Source organism: Ursus maritimus, unplaced genomic scaffold (genome assembly GCF_017311325.1).
Source record: "Ursus maritimus isolate PB19 unplaced genomic scaffold, ASM1731132v1 scaffold_16, whole genome shotgun sequence".
NCBI classification, from domain to species: domain Eukaryota; kingdom Metazoa; phylum Chordata; class Mammalia; order Carnivora; family Ursidae; genus Ursus; species Ursus maritimus.
In genome coordinates this window covers 29,515,845-29,535,135 of record NW_024424008.1, presented here as the reverse complement: position 1 = coordinate 29,535,135, position 19,291 = coordinate 29,515,845, and the positions used below count along the sequence as shown (strand labels likewise).

Below are 19,291 nucleotides of genomic sequence, written 5' to 3'. Positions count from 1 at the left end.
AAAATGTGGTTAGATGAACGGTCCCCCTGGAGAGGAAACCTGGCAGATGCGGCTGTTGGGGCTGTGAACACCACGGATTTCTTGCTCTTTGCCTTCCCCCTCCTAAGGTGCCTGACATCTAGGCCAGGCAGAGCAGGACATTTTCAAACAGGAAAACGAAAAACACCTAAAAGCTTCCATATAAGATTACAATCGCTCGCATGTAGTGGGGGCCTCTGCGGGAGTGTGATTTAGAGGAAGGTGTGAGCGCCACATCGTCACAATACCACAGATACCAGGGCACCCAGCACTTGTCGAAGGATGGTCCCAAGGCTGGTGCTGTGTCTTCCATGTTCCGCAGCCCTCGCCCCTGAGGAGAGGGGTTAGCTTCACATGCGGGCGCCCAGAAGGGCCGGCTGTGCCCCTCTCCCTTTCAGTCGCTGCAGCCTCTCCTCCTCAGAGCGGTTCAGTCAAAGAAGTCCTTGGGAGCAGGTGTCTCAAAGACAAGACAGGCCCCAGGCTGCTCCCTGGGGCAGGACACAGACCCAGCGGGGCAGCCAGGAGCATGAAGGGATGACCTCTTAGCGCTTCGGTGCAGAAATCTAGCCTTGCAGAGGCAGTGGGGCAGATGAATTGACAGAAGCAGAGTCGGAGCTGGGCAGAGGAGGTGTCTTTTTAAGTATTTTTAAGATAAACCTCTATTTCACTTGAGTTTCTGTTACTAGGTTTCTAATCCAAGCCACCAAGCAAAAGCAATTACCGTGTCTATAACCCAACCCAAGCTCTGCGAGGTTAGGGAATCTCCTGATCCCAAATGACACCATTATGATTAAACGAAACAATAGACTTTGTTAAGTCTTAGCTGGCTCCTGCTATATGCTAGTATAAAGGACACGTATGAAATCCCTACTATGTGCCCGCCAGATACGTACCCCTTACAGTATTACTTGGTTCCCATCAAACTCTATTATGATTAGCTTATCACTGTGGTTTCGTAGGTAAGCAAAGTCAGGGAAAGTAACACGAAGAGGCAGTGATGCTTAGCAATGAAGAAGATGGGCTTTAGAATAAAGACAGTTGTATGTTTGAATCTCGACCCTACCCCCTTCAAGGTTTATGACTTTGCTTTTAAACTTCTTACAAACTTCAATTTCCTTGTCCATAAAACAGGGAAAATGATGTCCGCCTTTTACAGGGAGTGGTGGGATAATGGTGTACCTGCATCAGGCCCCTGGTGAGCATCAGCCTTTCAGATGCTAAGAAGGAAAAGCTTCTATGATTAAGTGCTGCCACCACCACCTCTTTTCCACAAGACTTTATCCAGAATCCCAAGAACTAGTTTTGGAAATCTAACATCACATCTGGAACACATTTTCATGTAGTTTGAAGGCACTGGTACATGTCCCATCATGTATTAACCTTGATCCAGTCATTGACCTTTCATTGTCCTCAACATGGAAGCACCCAGGACTTCCTAACTATGGAACAGTGGTGCTATTTAGAAAATCAAAAATGAATATAGAGGCACTTTACAAATTGTAAAGCTGGAGTTTAATTAATTACTTAATTCAGTAGATCTCATGCCTGGCATGGAGCCTAACCTAGGGCTTCAACTCACGACCCTGAGATCAAGACCTGAGCTGAGATCCAGAGTTGGACGCTTAACTGACTGAGCCACCCAGGTACCCCAAGGAGGTATTTTAAAAATAAGGTTTTAAATATTACTAAAGGTTTTTAGAAAGCACTAGTTGAAGTATTCAAAATTTTGTGTAAGTGGATCACCTGGAAAAAATACATAGCATGAATGTGGAGCCAAGACCTGGGCTTTATTCCTGACTCAGGGTCCATGCAAACTGTCCCAGCTTCCACTGGGAAAATGCTGGAGTAGTAAGTAAGCTCTTAGAGAAAAGGGTTTAAAGAAATAGGCACTGATAAAAGCATGTTATTTTTGCTTGAGAAGTTTTATCTTTAACCTTATCAAGCTCAATATCTGTTACAACTGAGATACCTTATGACTGAGTCTCTGTAAAATGGTTCAATTTCTGGTCCCAATTTTTCTACCAAAGTGACACCCTCCAATCACAGTCAAGGCTTAGGAAAACTTCATTTCCCAGCTGCAGAGAGATACTCCCACTTCCCACATACATATCCTCCCAGATAACAAACAAACCAACAAAATCCTATTTCCAAAGGTTTTATTTCACGTATTATTTGATGTTAAACTTTCCTAGGCTCTGCAGCTACCATATGTCAGTGTGCAAACTCCATCTCATTCAAAAGAGACATGACAGTTGAGTATCCAGAACACAAGTAAGTGCCACATGCTGTCTAGGCATGCTTAAGGTTTTGGGCCAAGAGAAAAAGAAAGGAGCACTTGCAGAAGTGAAGGATACCCCATGCACCTTCAGACACACACTCAGGGAGCAGAGAGGTTGATGACACTCTTCCCTACCAACATGTGGGCCAAAATAGAATGCCTTTCACCCTCCATTACACTCTTAAAAACACACGGTGAAGATATCACACATTAAGTGACTTTAATGTCAAAGAAATGAGAAGTTAATGCACAAAGAAATACAATTCACAAAAGAAAATATGCAATGTTTTATAAGCTGCATACATTTCAACAAAAAAGTTGGGGACACGGATTTAGTTATTTCGATTTTTGAAAATATTTATTACAAGATTCCCTTTCCCATATTAAAAGGAAAACATATGACTGGAAATATTCAGAGAATGGAAACTAGGTTAAACCAATTCCCAAGTCCTCATCAAATAAGGTATCAATAAAGGAGAGGTTATTTTGGAACTTAAAATTAGGGAAGCCTATACACAATTTAGAATAGGAAAGAGAAAAAAAGAAGAAAACAAAGAACGATCGTTTACATTTTACAGTCTTTAATTAAGCACATAAAACTGTACTATTTAATATATTTCTCCATGAATTTTTTGTGAAATTCAGATCGCAGTGTATCATTTACAAATCTTTTGTCTTTCTTCTGATCATCTACACCTTTTGCACAGTTCTTGAAAACAACATCATCATCCCACCTAAAGGGAAAAAAGAAAACAGAACGCTCTTACATGTCTGTATCAGGAGACAAGAACAAGTGAATTGAAGAGCTTAGTCACTACCCAGAAAGATGCTCAACACGTCCGTCACCTGATGCAGCAATTACACCCAAAAGAATAAAGTAATTCTTAATAGACTGTAATCTTGCTTTATTATAGCAGGAAGGGCAATTTCTATTTAGAACACACGAACATTCTTATTACTTCTCCTATATAAGCAACTTTGAGTTAGGAATTCATAGGCTTAATTACATAAATATTTAAGGTTTTCAGGTCTAAAACAAAGAGGCAGCACCGTGATTGGTACAGATACTTCTAGATGATAATAACTGACCAGTTTACTGTAGTTTAGATTGCATGGTTTCAAGGATTCTATACTCTCTCATCAGTTACTACTTAGTAATCATCCACTGTCGTATTTGCATTTTATGGCAACAAAGGAGAAGAAACCACTGGGGTAACCATTAAGGTTCATAGACTGGCCCAGATCTACATTTCAGTCTAGCGGAAAGAACGTGCTGGGTAACCCCTCACCGGAAGGACAGAGCATAAGGAAGCATAGCTTTCTCCTTTATGATCTATCTGGCTGTGTATCTTTACTACGTTAGTCACGAATACAACTATATGTGGAATCCTCTGTGTCCTTCTAGGAAGTCTCTGAATGTGAAGGGTAACCTTGGGGACTCTTCACCCATACATCCAAAATGTAAGCTTTGGAGAGCCAAGGGCTCAATGCACTGCCCCATCCCGAGTGCTTAGAACAGTATGTGGTACGCAGCTGGTTATCATAAATAGCTACTAAAAGTAAGTACATCTTCTTTCATTCTCCTTCTTCCAGTATTCCCATATCTGATGGAGAAGAGTATCAGTGAAAAGGGGGCTTTTAGAGGCTTCACATAATATAGTTTGGTATCAAATGGCACAATCTGCAATATATACCCAACTCGTCAGTGTGAAGTACCTTCTTTTAACTTTGAAGTTGGCCTGAGGCTGGGATGGGCCAGTGAGATTAAGGAGAGGGTTTCCACTCAAAATGTTTTCCATACGTATTCTTTCTTCTTCAGCTTTCTGTTCTTGTTCCTGTCAAGGACAGAGAAGGACTCATTTACTTACATTAATTCTGGGGTCAATCTTCTTACATAACTCCTATTTTAAAAGACTGTTAGGATTTTATGAGGGAGAAGGAATGAGCATCAAGGTAGGTGTTTGTTTTTTTAAGATGTAAGATATACCAGAAAAGCTCACTTACCAAAATAATGTGGCCTTTTTATTATAAATATTTCATGCTTGTCATCATACATTCATTAGTCTGACTCAGAAATTCTATGAATGCATATTTAAATCTATTTTCTTTCTTGAAGTACATACAAAATTAATTGCTTATTTTCAGAGAGTACATCAGTAAATATATTCTAGTAATTTGAGAATATATTAAACATCAAAGAGACACATTTAGCAAAGCTATTACCTTGATTTTTAAAGATGGGCTATATAAAACTATGATTAAAAATAATTTTATTTTGAATTATTAACAATATAAATTTATACCTCCAGGATTTAGTGACAAGTTACTATTAGCTAAGAAGTAGCTCCTAAGATAAACTATCATGTAACATATTATATTCGGCTAACATGCATTTCTACTAATCTACCCCAAATTTATTCATTGTTACGATTTATTGTTACTAACTTTCCATTTTTATACCACTCATTCTTCATCAGTTACAAGCTTGTCTTTCTTCACTTTTAATTTAAGCATTAACCTCTTTAAACTCAAATCACCCTCAGTTTCATTCTTAGAATGAGAAATATAAAATGCCTGAATTCTTAGCCATACTGCTAGCTCTACCTGTTCATGCTATTTTAAAACAAAAATAAATCCCACTTTACTGTATTTTAGGAAGGACAAAAACTGATGACTTAATGGATCAAGGAAAAAAAGACTTTCAATTTGAAATGAACCTAATAGGGGTGCCTGGGTGGCTTAGTCAGCTAAGTAGCCAACTCTTGATTTTGGCTCAGGTCGTGATCTCCCGTTGTGAGATCAAGCCCCACATCAGGCTCCACCCTCAGTACCTTCAGGGGATTCTCTCCCTCTCTCTGCCTCTCCCCCACCCTGCTCATACTCTCTCCCTCTCTCAAATAAATAAACCTTAAAATAAATAAATAAAATGAACCTAATCAAGTTTTAGGCCACTTGGAAAAATAGCCTCATTTCCCACAGAGTTAATGATATTTCATTTTAATATACAAACGTGAACAACAGATTTCATTTTTAAGAGGCCAAATAACCAGGGGTGAGAAGACACAATGCTCAGGGAAATAAACAGGGAAACTCCTTCAGCTCACTGCTCAGACCTTAAGCAAACAAAATCAGGAACATCCCTTACAGATTAAGAACAGATAGCTTTCTAAAAACTATGTATTTTTAACAAATTATATTGATGTTGAAAGTGAAGACATTTCTCTGAGATGCTAGAAAAATAAAAGCTCAAGTATACAATGTATCCAACTTATAATAATAACACATGTGATATAATAAAGTTCTGGCCATTTTATATTTGCAATATTATCTCCTTTAGAGTCCTGGCTGCCTGCCACACACAGCACTGGGGAAAAAAGGTGGCAATTCTTTCCATATTCAAGTACCAGGCACATTATGGTTCACAAACATAGGCTCATAATCAGCCTTCGGATCAAACCCAAACCATCCTATTTTTGTTAATAAAATTTTACTGGAACAGACAGTCACACTCATTCATTTCTATATTGTCTACAGCTGCTTTCATGCTACAGTGAGCAGAGCCGACGAGCCGCACGAGAGATGGCCTGGTCTGCAAGCCTGAAATATCCTGAAATATTTGCCATCTGGCCCTTTACAGAAAGCTTCCTAGCCCCTGACATAGGCTGACTGGTTTGAAAATATTATTTTGGGACACCTCAAAAATCAGCCACTAGAAAACCAGACGGGCAACAGGAACAAAAGTAAAACTGTCCTTCAACCCCTAGAAACACCAATACATTTTGTACAGAGAGTAGAGGAATCTTACAAAATTCCAAAACCTTCTGTCTAAAATGTTTATCCTCCCTAAGGGTCAACCAAATGCACTTGAACTGCTTGTCTCTTTATGTATCCAGAGCTGTTAGGCAAGCCAAAAGAATTGGGAATAGAACAACAGCCCTCTAGTGGTATGCAAGTGATATCAGGAAAAGTTCTCCTAATTCTCCGATTTTTAAAAATTAGATACGACAGTTAGAAGCTATTACGGGAATTATGCTATTGTATGCCAAACTTTGGCAGGAATTATAATATTCTTCTTCCAATTTGAATTTCAGCAATCTTCTACTTCCTGAGACTCCTCACGTGAACCCACGTCAGTCTTTTTCTCCTCTTTAAACAGAATAATTCTTGGTTCAAATGAAAACTTACAGAGAAGCTCTAAAAAAGGCCGAGCTGTTCTGTTTGAAAATGGACATAGACATCTCCATGTGAATGTCTCATAATGTGTCAAATTCAACATGTTCCAAACAGAGCTCATTATCTCTTTTCTCTCCATCTAAACATGGGCATCCTTCTGCCATCCCCCCTATTAGGGAATGTCAGCAACATCTACCCGGGAACTGGGGGTCATCTTGGCTGCCACATCTAATCAGTCACTTTATCTGGTCAATTTTACCTCCTTGACAGCTCTATCAGCATCTATTTACTTCTGTCAATTCCAAATTGCAATGCAAAATTATCTTAATTACGTGTGAGGATTATTAGAACAGCCTTCTCAATCAGTTCTCCCAATCCAACCTCCATACTTCTGCCAGGGTAATCTTTCTAAAATGCATATCCAAGTAGATGACTATTAAATTTATTATTCCTATTTTTCTGTATTACTGAAATATTTCATAATTAAAAAAACAAAAAAATAAAACGCATATCCAATCTTATCATTCATGGCCTTCAAGACAGAGTCCAAACTCCTTTAGCATTGGCTTATGAACCTCTACTGTTCTGACCTGCTTTTGCTCACCTGTTTCATCTCTTATTGTTACTACTATGGCAAATTCATCCAAAGTTTAAAGGTATGTACTGTGGATCCTATGTAATCCTTGTAATTCTTTTTGAGATAGACATTCTTTTCTTTCATCGTATAAACGGAGAAACTGGCTAGGTAAATTGTCCTAGGTTACATAAAATCTAGTTACAGACTACACAACAAATGTCTAGAAAGAAGGATGGAACCAGGAGACGAAGACATAAAGATGGCCTCATTATATCCATGGGTTCTTTGTAGACCGTGATTATATCATATTTATCTTTAATTCTTCTGATACGTAATGGACAATGATTAAATGTCTGTTAAACATGAACAAATGAATAAAAAACAAATTGATGAGCACTATGAAGCATACCTGAACTATTTGGAAAGAATTTCTAACATAACCAGGAAAATCAGGATGTCGCAAAAATTATCAGCCTTCTAGATCTACAGGTGCAGTAATATCTAGACATGGCAAGGACGATTTCTAATGTAAGATGATATTACTTAAATTAAAAAATATTCCGAGGGCGCCTAGGTGGCTCAGTTGTTAAGCGTCTGCCTTCGGCTCAGGGCGTGATCCCGGTGTTCTGGGATCGAGCCCTTGCATCAGGCTCCTCTGCTGGGAGCCTTCTTCCTCTCCCACTCCCCCTGCTTGTGTTCCCTCTCTCACTGGCTGTCTCTCTGTCAAATAAATAAATAAAATCTTAAAAAAAAAAAATATTCCGTTCAGAAAAGATGAGAAGATGCACATATTTAATATTTTGATTTTACCTTCCTGGCCTGCTCTTCAGCTCTTTCTTTTTTAATTTTTTCTAGTTCTGCAAGAAGAGCTGCGGTATCATCATCATCACTCTCCTCTTCAAAATCTTCATCTTCATCTTCCTCCTAAAAAAGAATGACGACAGCCCAGGAGAAAATGCACGTTACTCATTATTTTTCCCAAAAAAATTACACTTACCATATCTTTGGGCAGGATTAATTTTCCTATTGGGAAAGATAAATGCACCTAAATATGATTAAAGTCAACCATCAACCAAAACATACAGAATTCTTACTAAAATGTCCCTGAGATGCTTGAGAGATTGTAACAGCAAAAAGTGTAACAAAGTATTCTTCAAATCTACATGGTCAAAAGGGAATTTACATATGAAAATATTTCTAAAATCCAACAAGAAACACTTTACACTGATACACACAGTACATAATGTACACAGTGTATCACCCTGAGAGTCAAATAATTTCATTAGTTCAAGACAACTTTTAAGCAAGTAAGGATAATCAAAAGTACAAAAAAGGGTGCTACATTCTCAGAATAATTTCAAACAATTATTAAATCCCATTTAAAATGGGATTCCCTTTAATTACTGAGTTAATTTCTTAATTCAATCTGTCAACTCTGAAATTAATTGCTGATATATGTACTTAGTTAGATGCAACCGATGAAAAGCCACTCATGTTTTCTCACTGAATATACAAAACTGCAAGTTAATTATAGACCATAGGGTCCCACTGAATTTTAATGTTAACTGAAGCACTAATCGTAAAAGAACTTCCACTTAGATCGCTTCCCTTCCTAAGCAGAGGGAGCCCTTAAGTTGAGTTGTACATCTAGAGAGGGCATGTTTGGTATCTAATGTGGAAAGGCTTTGAGTTCAACTCTTGGGGGTGCTATTACTGACAGAGACCCTAGAATGAAGAATGCCCTCTGGAAGTACAGAACATGGTCAACCTTCAGGGTTTAGTATGGAGAATTATTTTTTGGGGAAGCTTATCCTTTAATAGATCACTTTCTTATTTGGTTCTCCAGAGATCAAACTTGCTCTTAAAGTTTAATTACTCTAGTGATTAATACTTTTCATTTAAAAATCAATCATAAAGCTTAGCACTGAAGTCAGGACTACATTTGAACACCAGTAAGTAAAAATAAAATAGGCCACTTCTTAAAGCCAAAAATTAAAAGAAGCATTTCAGAAAACATAACAAATGAACTACTATGTGGAGATGGAGATCGACAGAGGAAATAAAACATACATCTGTTAGAGGATCATCTGCATCAAGGTTGGCCGCAGGAATCTGGTCTAACCGAGGCTTCTTTGACACTGATGAGGAGGTTGTATGTTCTGGGGGAAAACAAACATCACTTAGCTTACTAAAAAAAACACTGTGCTTCTTTTAACATTTTAGGGACCCGTGGGCACAAAGAGCTAGATTATAATCATCAAGATAGCACAGACAGGAACCACAGTGCCTGGCATGTGTCTTTGGTAAACACTTGTTGAATGAATTAATGAAAAATAATGATTTTAATATGGGAACTGTAGCCTTTCTGAGGAAATTTAGGGAACAGTTTACATACGCTGAAAATATAAAAAAGACAGTATAACTTATGCCCCTAGATGCCTTCCAAAAGCCAGTGACAAAAATAGGAGACCCTTATAGACAGAAAACACAGGGCCTCAAAAACTCTGGTTGCTGTAAACAGTCAAAACCTTTAGGGGCACCTGGGTGGCCCAGTCGGTTGAGTGTCCACTGTTGATTTCAGCTCAGGTCATGATCTCGGGGTCCTGGGATCAAGGCCTGCAGAGCAGCATCAGGCTCTAGGCTCAGTGTGGAGTCTGCCTGAGATTCTCCCTCTGCTCTCCCCCCCACCCCTCCCCCGCTCATGCGCATGTGCACTCATGCTCTCACTCAAATAATCTTAAAAAACAAAAACAAAAAACCACCTTTATGTAAACTGAAACAGCTGCCAGATATCCCCAGATCATCCTGTTCCTTCTACTACAGGGGCACAAAGAGATGGATCTGGAATCAACCTTGTTAGCACCTCTAATCTGATCACTTAAGAAAGTGTTACCAGAATCTTAAAGCAAACAACACTTTAAATTGTTTACACCAACATTTTAAAGCAAACAAACAAAAATATTAATCAGTTCCAATTAGCACATGAAAGAAAAACTGTTGTCAACATAATTTCATGAGACGAATCTGTGGGGGCAGTGTTGGTACCTCGTGTTGGACGATCTCTATTTTTTTCTCTTGCAGCAGCTCGCTCTCTCTCTTCCAGCTCTCTCCTGAAGTCACGGTTGCGAACCTCTTCAGGGGCATCCTGAGTAGTTTGTCTAAAGTAGAAACAAATCGGCAAAAATGTTACTAAAAAAACACATGGCTGTAGCAATAGAAGACAATTCACAAAAAGCAACTCTGTCCTTTAGTCCCTCACTTTTCAAGGAACTAAAGGAGATCATTACCCTAATCTGAAGGTTACTAACAGGCGTTCTTGTAATGTTTCCAATATTTCAGAGCCCAAACTGAGTCCCATATTTTCCCATAAGGCTGCAGATTAATTAAAATCTCTTTACTTTTTGTTAGTAGGTCAACTCAGGGCTCATTACTGTGACACTTTTAATCTCACATTGATTAGTGCTAATAGTTCATGGGTCCTCTGAGGTCATTGTTATTGTGCCATATACACATGGAAGTTCCCAGTTAATAGGAATTTCTGCATAAGTTATATATGGTAGTGTTTTATAAAAAGCATAATTCTAATGTCAAACACTCTACTGCATTCTACTCCTATGAAAACAGATAAATATACCCCAAATATGCTACAATCTCATGAACATGCCATTTAACAGATTTAATCTTGTCTTCTGAACAAGAAAATAAAAAGTCTTCATTACCTATATTTTATCTTTGTATGAGAAGGTAGGTCTCTACTTGAATATTGCTTTGAGAGCTGGCTCAAATCACCTTCTCCTTTTCCTCTCCCACCTCTTGCAGGTTCAAAAGTTGGCCTAGCTGCTGTTGTCATCTTTTATCCTTTAAAGAAAAACTATACCAAGTTATTTCCAATATGACAAACCCTCATTTCATAAAGTATTAATAAATATTCATCCTTGTGAAATAACTTCCAAAACTCATTCTCCAAAATTTTCTTAAATAATCTCAAACAAGAGTTCTGAAGAAAACAAAAAAACGAAGCTTGTGGTCTATAAGGAATATAGCTTCTTAGGCAGTTCTTACTTAGTGCAGAAAATTCTCTCATGAAGATCTGAGTTCGTGTTCCTGTTCTTCTGTCTCTGTGGCCCTCCAATCCAGCTTAAGTTTCTGTGGAATGGGCAGTGTCCCTCACAGGATTATTATGAGATTGAAATGTCAAAGCCTTGTAAAATTTAGTACTGCCATGATTAAGTTTTAAAAATTCTCAACCCTACTCCACCAGACGCCCTAAGGTCTGCATTTTATCTAAACCTCATACAAAAGAAAATAGGCTAGTAACTACAACAACAAAAGTTGTTTTACAGTCATAGACAAATACTGAGTGTCCTGGAGAAAAGTGTGCTAAACTTTAATGACAGTTACATATGCAAAATTCTCCAACAACCTTTTGTTGGTCCAATTTCCTTCTATAGCAACCATTATTATATAAATCAGATCTTTTGTAGGTTACAATGCTCAAGACAGGAAACTCACCCCCAAAGGCTTCTGATAGGCAAAACTCAGGGACCCATTCCTTGTTACTTTTGGTTTGGGCTGCCAAGAGTAGTGCCTAGCAGATGTGGCGACTGAAGGAAGTCCCGTTAAGCGTCCGAAAAGCAAGAGTGCAGGGAAGCTGGGGGAACTGGTATACTTCTCTAGATTTTCAAAAAGGGAAAAGGGGTCTATGCAGAAGGAGAAACTGGGTTTCCTGCCGCCGGGGGCGCAGCCGCCTCCCACACACTCCCGGATTTTTTTTTATCACTCCCGCCTCCCGGGGGCTCGCCTTCCGGCTGTTACCAGAAACTCGCTGACTCTTCACCCAGAGGCCCGACTCGCAAGGGGTTCGGGGGATGGAGGGGTGCAGACCCTGTTTAACGCCGTCTGCAAAGCTGCCTTCACGCTCCGCGCTCCACGGCCGGCCGGGGACTCGAAGGGCTCTGCCACCGCCCGCCGCTCCGGGGCCTCCACCGCCCGCGCCCGGTTCCCTATCGCCGACTCCGACCCCAACCACCCTTCCCTGCCCCCCCTTGGACAAGAGAGATAATCTGCTACCCTCCTGCCGCTCACGTCGGCCGAGGTATAAGGCGACAGCCTCCGGAAATCATACACACACCATTAAGACTCTTACCTCCCAGAAACCTCTGCGCCCAGGGCCAGGGCCCAAGACCCGGAACCAAACCCCAAGCTCTTTTGTCGCACTTCAGAGGCCGAGGCAGAGACCAATCCGCAGCAGGCAAGGTGGAAGTCGGCGTGACGACAACAAGGGGCGGGGCCGAAACGGCCCAGGGGGCGGGCATTTGAAATCAGTGCTTTAGAGTAGACTCTAAACATCATTTTTATACCTTCAAGAACCAATTACTTAATGTCTCTTCCGTCTTTCCCTTACCCGACCCCCTCCCAGACTCCTTCATTCCTGTGCTGCGTGGACGGAAAGCCCCGGGTAGCCGACACCACGTCCCCGGCTAGCGAGAGAGAGCGTAGAGAAGGATTACACCAAACTGTTTAAATCCAACGGCTCCTGCTTCCTCTCGCCTGAGCTAGACCCAACAAGCCTAGAGAGTTGGGCTACGGAAAGACTAGTGTTTTCATTTAATTGGATATGAAGAAAGAACAAATATGTACGGGGGCAACCACGATCTTTATAAAGGTACCATTCCTGCAAAAATATTAGTCTTCAAAGCAAAGGTTGTATTCGTATTGTTTGTGAAAATTTCTATTTCTTAAAAAGCCTAAGTTCTAGTGGGAGGGGAGATGTCACTATTTAGAGATTCATTTATTAACCCGATTGTGAGCGTTTAGAACGGTGGGCCCAACTGCCAGAAGCACGAGATGCAGTTATAAGATGGCTACTCAAGCGTTAGGTGAACTTTTAATAAGACAACGAACAGGGGGGAAAAAATCACCGACCGTCCTTCCTCCCTTTCCCAAAAAGCACTGGGAGTAAGGATCTTGTTTGTTTAGTCCATCTCGGTATCTCATCACATGGTCTTTGGCCACAGTAAATGCTCAATAAATATTTATTAAACAAATGAAAATTCAGCTCCTCCAACTTGGTTTCAAATGTAAGAGCTCATAAAATTGAACATTAAAAAGCTTTATTTCCAGAACTCTTTTTTTGAAACTTATAAATTTTTTTTTTTTAAAAAGTAGAAGAGCCCCTTCCTTTATAAAGTTCAAGATAAAGATCTTAATTTTTCTTATGGAAGGTATTTCTCCCCTAGTTTTGTACATCTCATTAAAGGACACTACCATGTTTGAGTTACTATACCAAAACCTCAAGGCTCCTAATTAAATTCCTCTTTCTTTACTCTTAACATTTAGTTTATTTGCAAGACTTACCAATTTTACTTTCAAAATAGTACCCTAAATATCATTCCACTGCCACTCCCTAGTTCAAGCCACTAAGATTTCTCACCTGCATTGTAATTGCTCCTTAATGGGTCTTCCTGCTTCCACTTTGGCCCTACGTAAAGTTAATTTTGCATATAGCAGTGAGAGTGATCTTTGAAAATTATGAATCGGGGAGTGTTACTTTCCTGCATAAGAATGCACTGCACTTAGAATAAAAGTCAAATTCCTTAATGTGACCCGAGACCCCATGGGGTCTGGTTCCTGCCTATCTCCCTGACTTCACTTTTAATCAGACACTCTCTTACATATTAAACTCCAGCCACAGCCAACAGGGCATTTCTCTTTCACAAACAAGGATAAGATTCCTTTGCACTAGGTTTTCTCTGTTGCCTATGTCTCAAGATAACTGTGTTAACCTCCTTCAAGCCTCTGCTCAAATGTCATTGCATCAGTGAGGCTTTCCCTGACATCTTCATTTTCTCCCCCACACCTCTGACATGATGCCCTGTTTTATTTTTTGTAGTACTGAACACTAACAAGTTTATTCTGTTTATTGTTTCTCCCTTTGTTTCTTGTCTGAGAGGCAGCACAGCAAATCATTAAGAGAAAGGGATCTATAGCCTGTCTTGGTGCTAAATTCCAAGTGTGCCTTTTCCTGGCTGTTTAACTTTGCCCTAATGGGGAAGTTATTTTCCCTTTTTGGGCCCTCAGTGTCCACTGCATAAAATGGGGATAATTCTAGTCTTTATCTCTTATTGTTATGATAAGGATTAAGTGAGCGAATACTTGTAAAGTGCTTAAAACAGTCTCAGCAAACAGTAGTTGCTAAATTAATGTTAGCTATTATTATTATTAATATTATTTTTATTATTATTGTCTATCTTCCTGTATTAGAACGTAAGTTCCAGGAAAGCAGGAACCTTGTCTCTCTTGTTCACTGGTGTATCCTCTGCATATAGAACAGTGCCTGGCACATAATAGGTGCTGAGTAAGTATTTGTTGAATGAATGAATGATTGATGCACTCTGAGGTGGAGGAATGAAGTAACAATGGCAAGGTGGGGACACGATTATAGAAAATGCCCCTGGTTTTTATGTTCCAACTGCCCTTATCAGCCCTGAGTCAGTCACCCTGATTCATTTATCTCTTGGCCCACCACCTAATCTTTGGATCGCCATGATTAAATAATCACCCCTGTAATTTTATTAACACCGATGTACAGCATGATCAGCCCACAAATGAAAAGCTTTGACTTAAATGGTCTGAAAGTATTAATTAGAAAACAAACTAAAAAGTTTTTCCTTCGGTGATTTTAAACTACTAATAAATGAAACTAAAAGCTTTTGACTTAAATGGTTTGAAAGTATTAGCAAAAGAAACTAAGTTTACTAAAAACTTAAAATTCACCTTATCAGTTATCTTTGCTGGCAAAAATCATATATAACCTCCCAAGAATTCTCACTTGAAACCCATTACCACAGAAATCCAGTTGCCTAAATCCAGTTGCTAAATTCTGCCTGCCAAGCCTCTTATACTAATTGTTTATTTTCCCACTCTGCAATGATAGAATTTCCCACATTCCTCTCTTTCTTCAAATCTACGCACCTCTTCCACCCTCTTTCCCCTTCTCATCCTCTTTCTGAGGAGTGGATGATCTTCTGACTTCTCTGGGAAAATAAAAGCTCTTAAATAAGGATTTCTCATGTGCCCTTCAGCAGGTCTAGCAAGCTGCCTATGACTATGCCCATATCCTCAGCTTTCTGTGAGTTAGTAGACATGAGGTGACCTAAGCCCTATCCCTTGTGGTCTGGGTCCCAATCCCTCCAACTTCTTAGTAACTGGCATCCTGCTTTATTTCCTATCTCTCAATCTATGAAACCATCCCTTCTAGATCATTCTTATCAGGTTTTGGATATGATGTAATATATCTTAACCTTAAAAAATGCTCCTTCATTTTAATATGACAAAGGTAGGATTTTAATTCAATGTGAAAAGGATGTTTTATATAATAACTATGATTGCAAAACTGACTATTCTTGTGGCATGATGTAATGTAGGAGTTCCAGCTTCAAAGCTTCCATGGACACTATGCCCTGTTGAATTTAATATCCAAAAGGAAAAAACAAACCTGAAAAATCTAAGAGGAAAACTTAAGAGACTAGTTGTACAACCTAGAGTTTGTAAAGATCCTTTAAGCAAGGCAGAACACCTAAGAGCTATAAAAGAAATAATTGTAAAAATTTATCTATATAAAATTTTAATTTCATTGCAGAAGATGTTCAAAACAAAGTCAAAAGATAAATGCTAGATGAACAGGTAATTTTTTAATGCCTATAACATATAAAAGGTTACTATTACTAGTAATATGCATAACAAAATACAAACAACCCAATAAAAAAAAAATGGGTATGGAATATAAAGAGGCCATTCAGAGAAAGCAATTCCAAAGAAACAATAAATACAAAATACATGCAACCTCCCTATTAGGAAAATGAAAGTAAACCAATAATGAATTATCACATTATAGTATCAGATTGGCAATAATTTTTTTAAATTATCAATACAATTGGATGGGATTGGGAGAAAAGGGGATCTAGTTAGACAATTAGGCATTGGCTCCCTATTTCTCTCACAGTGAAAATAAAAGGTGCTCACAATGACCTATAAGGCTCTCCCCTACCTAATTGATTTCCTCCCTTGCTCATGCCTTCCTGGTATTATTTGATCATAGCTCTTGCCTTAGGGCCCTTGCATTAGGTATTTCCCTGGCCAAGAGCATTCTTACTTGTCTTATTCAGGTCTATGTTTAAATGAGGTCACCCAACCGTGACAGCCCTATTTAAAGTTGCAGCCATCCTCCCCTTTGGTCCCCCAACATCTTGTAGTCCTTATCTCCCTTATTCTGCTATGTTTTTCTTTTTTACATAGCATGTATCATCTTCTGTGATCCTATATAATTTAGTTATGTTTATTATTTCTTTCTCTACCTATTCCATGTAGGATATAAATTCTACAAGGGCAGAATCTTTGTTTATCCCAATGATGTAGGCCAAGCACCTAAAACAGTGCCTGGCATCAAGAGGTGCCCACAAATTTTTTCTAAATGAGTAAATGAATGAATGGATGAATGAATGAATGAGTGAGTGAGTGAATGAGTTTTAAGAGGAAAAAAATCACATTTTGATGTAAAAAGTTGTTGCTTTAATCTCTTTTATATTTTAAAGGAGAAAAAAGTAATTTACATTCTGCTAGTCTGAAATCCAGGTTTGACATGAAGATACGCCAAGACTCAGAAAGATTATTTCTTTTCAGGAAAGAATCACTAAATGAAAAGTCATGTGACTATCAGGCTCTATATGTATCCTCAAAATTCTAATTTGGCTAGCCCCACCCCCAGTCCAATCACAACTCTAATTTAGTCCAACCTCCTTCTTCTTTCAACTGAATCATTTTCCCCAATTCCAGTAAACCCTCTCATTTACAAAGTTACCAACCCACAAACTGAAAATTTTGCTTGAAAATGTTTCTTTGAGGCTTTTAATAAGAAAATGAAGGGAAAAACTCCAATGGTCACAAGTCAAAAGTCACATTTAAAAATAAACATAAATAATGGCATCTGTTTGAAGTTTTAACCTGAAAATGACCAATTTTCTGAGATAAAAGGCTGAAACTTTGTTTTAACAAGAATAGGGAAACAAAGTAGCTTGCCTTACACCAACAAAATCCTGATTTTAAATGAAGATGCTCTGGGGGCCCAGAGAGATAATTTTCTGGAGACAGTTTCAGAAAGAAATTTGCTGATGGTCCAGGCTAGCTTACTGAGTAGTAGTATAATTTAACCACTTCTTACAAAATCTGAGCACATGGCTACCTCATTAGTTGGCCAGTCCATAATTACCAAGACAGTTAAAAATGAACATATTAAAAAACAGATAAAACTAAGCAACTAAAATGGGGGAAAATAAAGAGACAAGCATACCAGGCAAATTCTATGCAATGCCAACAAAAAACTGTAGCAACATGAATTATCAAAAAGATTCTTTAAATAGAATAGCATTAACAAGGACATGACTAGGGCCATCTTATCGAATCATAAAGAAAAATCCACTAGGAAAATATTACAATCATGAAAATGTGTGCAACTAACTACATAGTCTGGAAAAATATAAAGCAAAAATAAAGAATTAAAAGGAAAAACTGACATCCACAATTACAACGGGAATTTTTTTAACATAAATTTTTCTCAGACTGATAGGCCAAGCAGACAAATTAACAACATTGATGTATTGTGTGCACAGATAAATATCCTTATTGCATTTATATATGCATATATATTTGCATATTGCATTTGTAGGTATAGAAAATCCTTTAAAACAAGAGAATACACATAATTTTTAATAAACATTGAAGATCTACAAAATTTAATCAAATATAATGCCCCCAAATAAGTTTTGATTAATGCTTATGTATATATTTCTAAATGATAATACTTAGTCTTGCCAATTTTTGAACTCTATAATGTTCAAAATGTTTATATAAATGAATCATGTATATTGTGTAGCTGTAGTATACTATGTAGAATTTCGTTGTGTAAAAGTACACAATATGTGTTATTTATTCTAATAATTATGTTTTCCAGTATTGGTATTACAAGTAATGCCACTATGAACATTCTTATGAACGTGCAGGGATGCATGAGTATATATATTTCATTTATATATATCCTGTCAGCAAGATGAGAGTTCTTGTTCCGTAGTCTCACCACACTCGATATTGTCCAGCTTTTCAATTTTAGCTCACCTGGTGGGTGACAGTAATCTCTTATGGAGGTCTGAATTTGCATTTCTTGATTACTGATCACCTTACATATGTTTAATGTCCATTTGGATTTCTTCTTATGTGTGGTATCCAAGTCTTGTCTCTGTTGGCTCCTCTGAGCTCTTAATACCTTCAACACCAGTTCTGTCACTTACTTGTGCTACCTGTGTATTTTCCGTTTCTTGGCTCCTCCTTTTGGTATATCGTGATACATAAAAGTCTTTAATATTTGGGTAGTTTGATTGATCAGTCTTTTCCTTTCTGCTTAGTGCATGCTATTTATTGATTGAGAAATTCTTTCCGACTTTGCAGTTATGTAGATATTCTTGGATATTATTTTCTGAAAGTCTTGTAGTTATATCTTTCACAGTTCCACTAGGAATTCATTTTTCTGCATAGTGTGATAGAGGGGTCTTGAAATCTGGTAAAGCAAGTCTTCTAGTCTTGTCCCTCTTTTATGAGGCCCTTTGTGCCTCAATATAAAATGTAAAATGCTATGTTCTACAAAAATACTTTTGGAATTTTGATTACAATACCATTGAATCTATTGATCAATATAGGAAGAATTGACAATTCTACAATCTTGAATCCTTAAATCTATTAATAGATTATGTCTTTCCATTTATTTAGGTCTACTTTAATTACCTCTAAGTAAATTTATATTATTGTCTTTATAGAAGACTTGCAAGATTATGTTAGCTTTAGCCTTAGGTGCCACTTAATTTTTAATACTATTGTAAGTGGCCTCTTTCTTAAATTTTAAGTAATTGTTTGGTGCTGGTATATATAAATCATTCTTTATATATTACTATTTTATTTTTTTTATTTATTTATTTTTTAAAGATTTTATTTATTTATTTGACGGAGATAGAGACAGCCAGCGAGAGAGGGAACACAAGCAGGGGGAGTGGGAGAGGAAGAAGCAGGCTCATAGCGGAGGAGCCTGATGTGGGGCTCGATCCCATAACGCCGGGATCACGCCCTGAGCCGAAGGCAGACGCTTAACCGCTGTGCCACCCAGGCGCCCCTATATATTACTATTTTAAAATCAGAGACCG

The 19,291-nt window shown here is 38.3% G+C and overlaps 2 protein-coding genes across 10 annotated transcripts in view; one reads left to right on the top strand and one right to left on the bottom strand.

Annotated features, from left to right (window-relative positions):
• Positions 1-2,157: 2,157 nt before the first annotated feature.
• On the bottom strand, positions 2,158-12,249 carry CWC15 (CWC15 spliceosome associated protein homolog). 9 transcript variants are annotated; one of them, XM_008688371.2, is made up of 9 exons: positions 11,862-12,186; positions 11,559-11,719; positions 11,109-11,192; positions 10,766-10,904; positions 10,092-10,204; positions 9,117-9,205; positions 7,857-7,970; positions 4,013-4,131; positions 2,158-3,030 (listed from the first exon to the last, which is right to left on the bottom strand). In XM_008688371.2, the coding sequence occupies exons 4-9, from the start codon at positions 10,894-10,896 to the stop codon at positions 2,901-2,903; spliced, it is 696 nt and encodes a 231-aa protein (XP_008686593.1). In that variant the 5' UTR covers positions 10,897-10,904; positions 11,109-11,192; positions 11,559-11,719; positions 11,862-12,186; the 3' UTR covers positions 2,158-2,900. The 9 variants fall into 9 exon arrangements, with proteins under 9 accessions (XP_008686593.1, XP_040486916.1, XP_040486917.1 ...); XM_040630982.1 differs by having other exon boundaries at positions 11,931-12,186; XM_040630983.1 differs by lacking the exon at positions 11,109-11,192.
• A 126-nt stretch (positions 12,250-12,375) lies between these two features.
• Positions 12,376-19,291, top strand: part of KDM4D (lysine demethylase 4D) — a 67,860-nt gene continuing 60,944 nt past the window's right edge. The window contains exons 1-2 of the mRNA XM_040630635.1: positions 12,376-12,711; positions 14,310-14,403. The gene's annotated coding sequence lies outside the window, so the exon portion shown is untranslated. The remainder of the gene's footprint in view (positions 12,712-14,309; positions 14,404-19,291) is intronic.

Coding starts and splice junctions, on each gene's coding strand:
- CWC15 (XM_008688377.2), bottom strand. CDS start 10,896: ATGACAACAGCAGCTAGGCCAACTTTTGAACCTGCAAGAGGTGGGAGA. Junction 9,206..10,091: donor TAGAGATCGTCCAACACGAG/GTACCAACACTG, acceptor GTTTTCCCCCAG/AACATACAACCTCCTCATCA. Junction 4,132..7,856: donor CTGAAGAGCAGGCCAGGAAG/GTAAAATCAAAA, acceptor TGTCCTTGACAG/GAACAAGAACAGAAAGCTGA.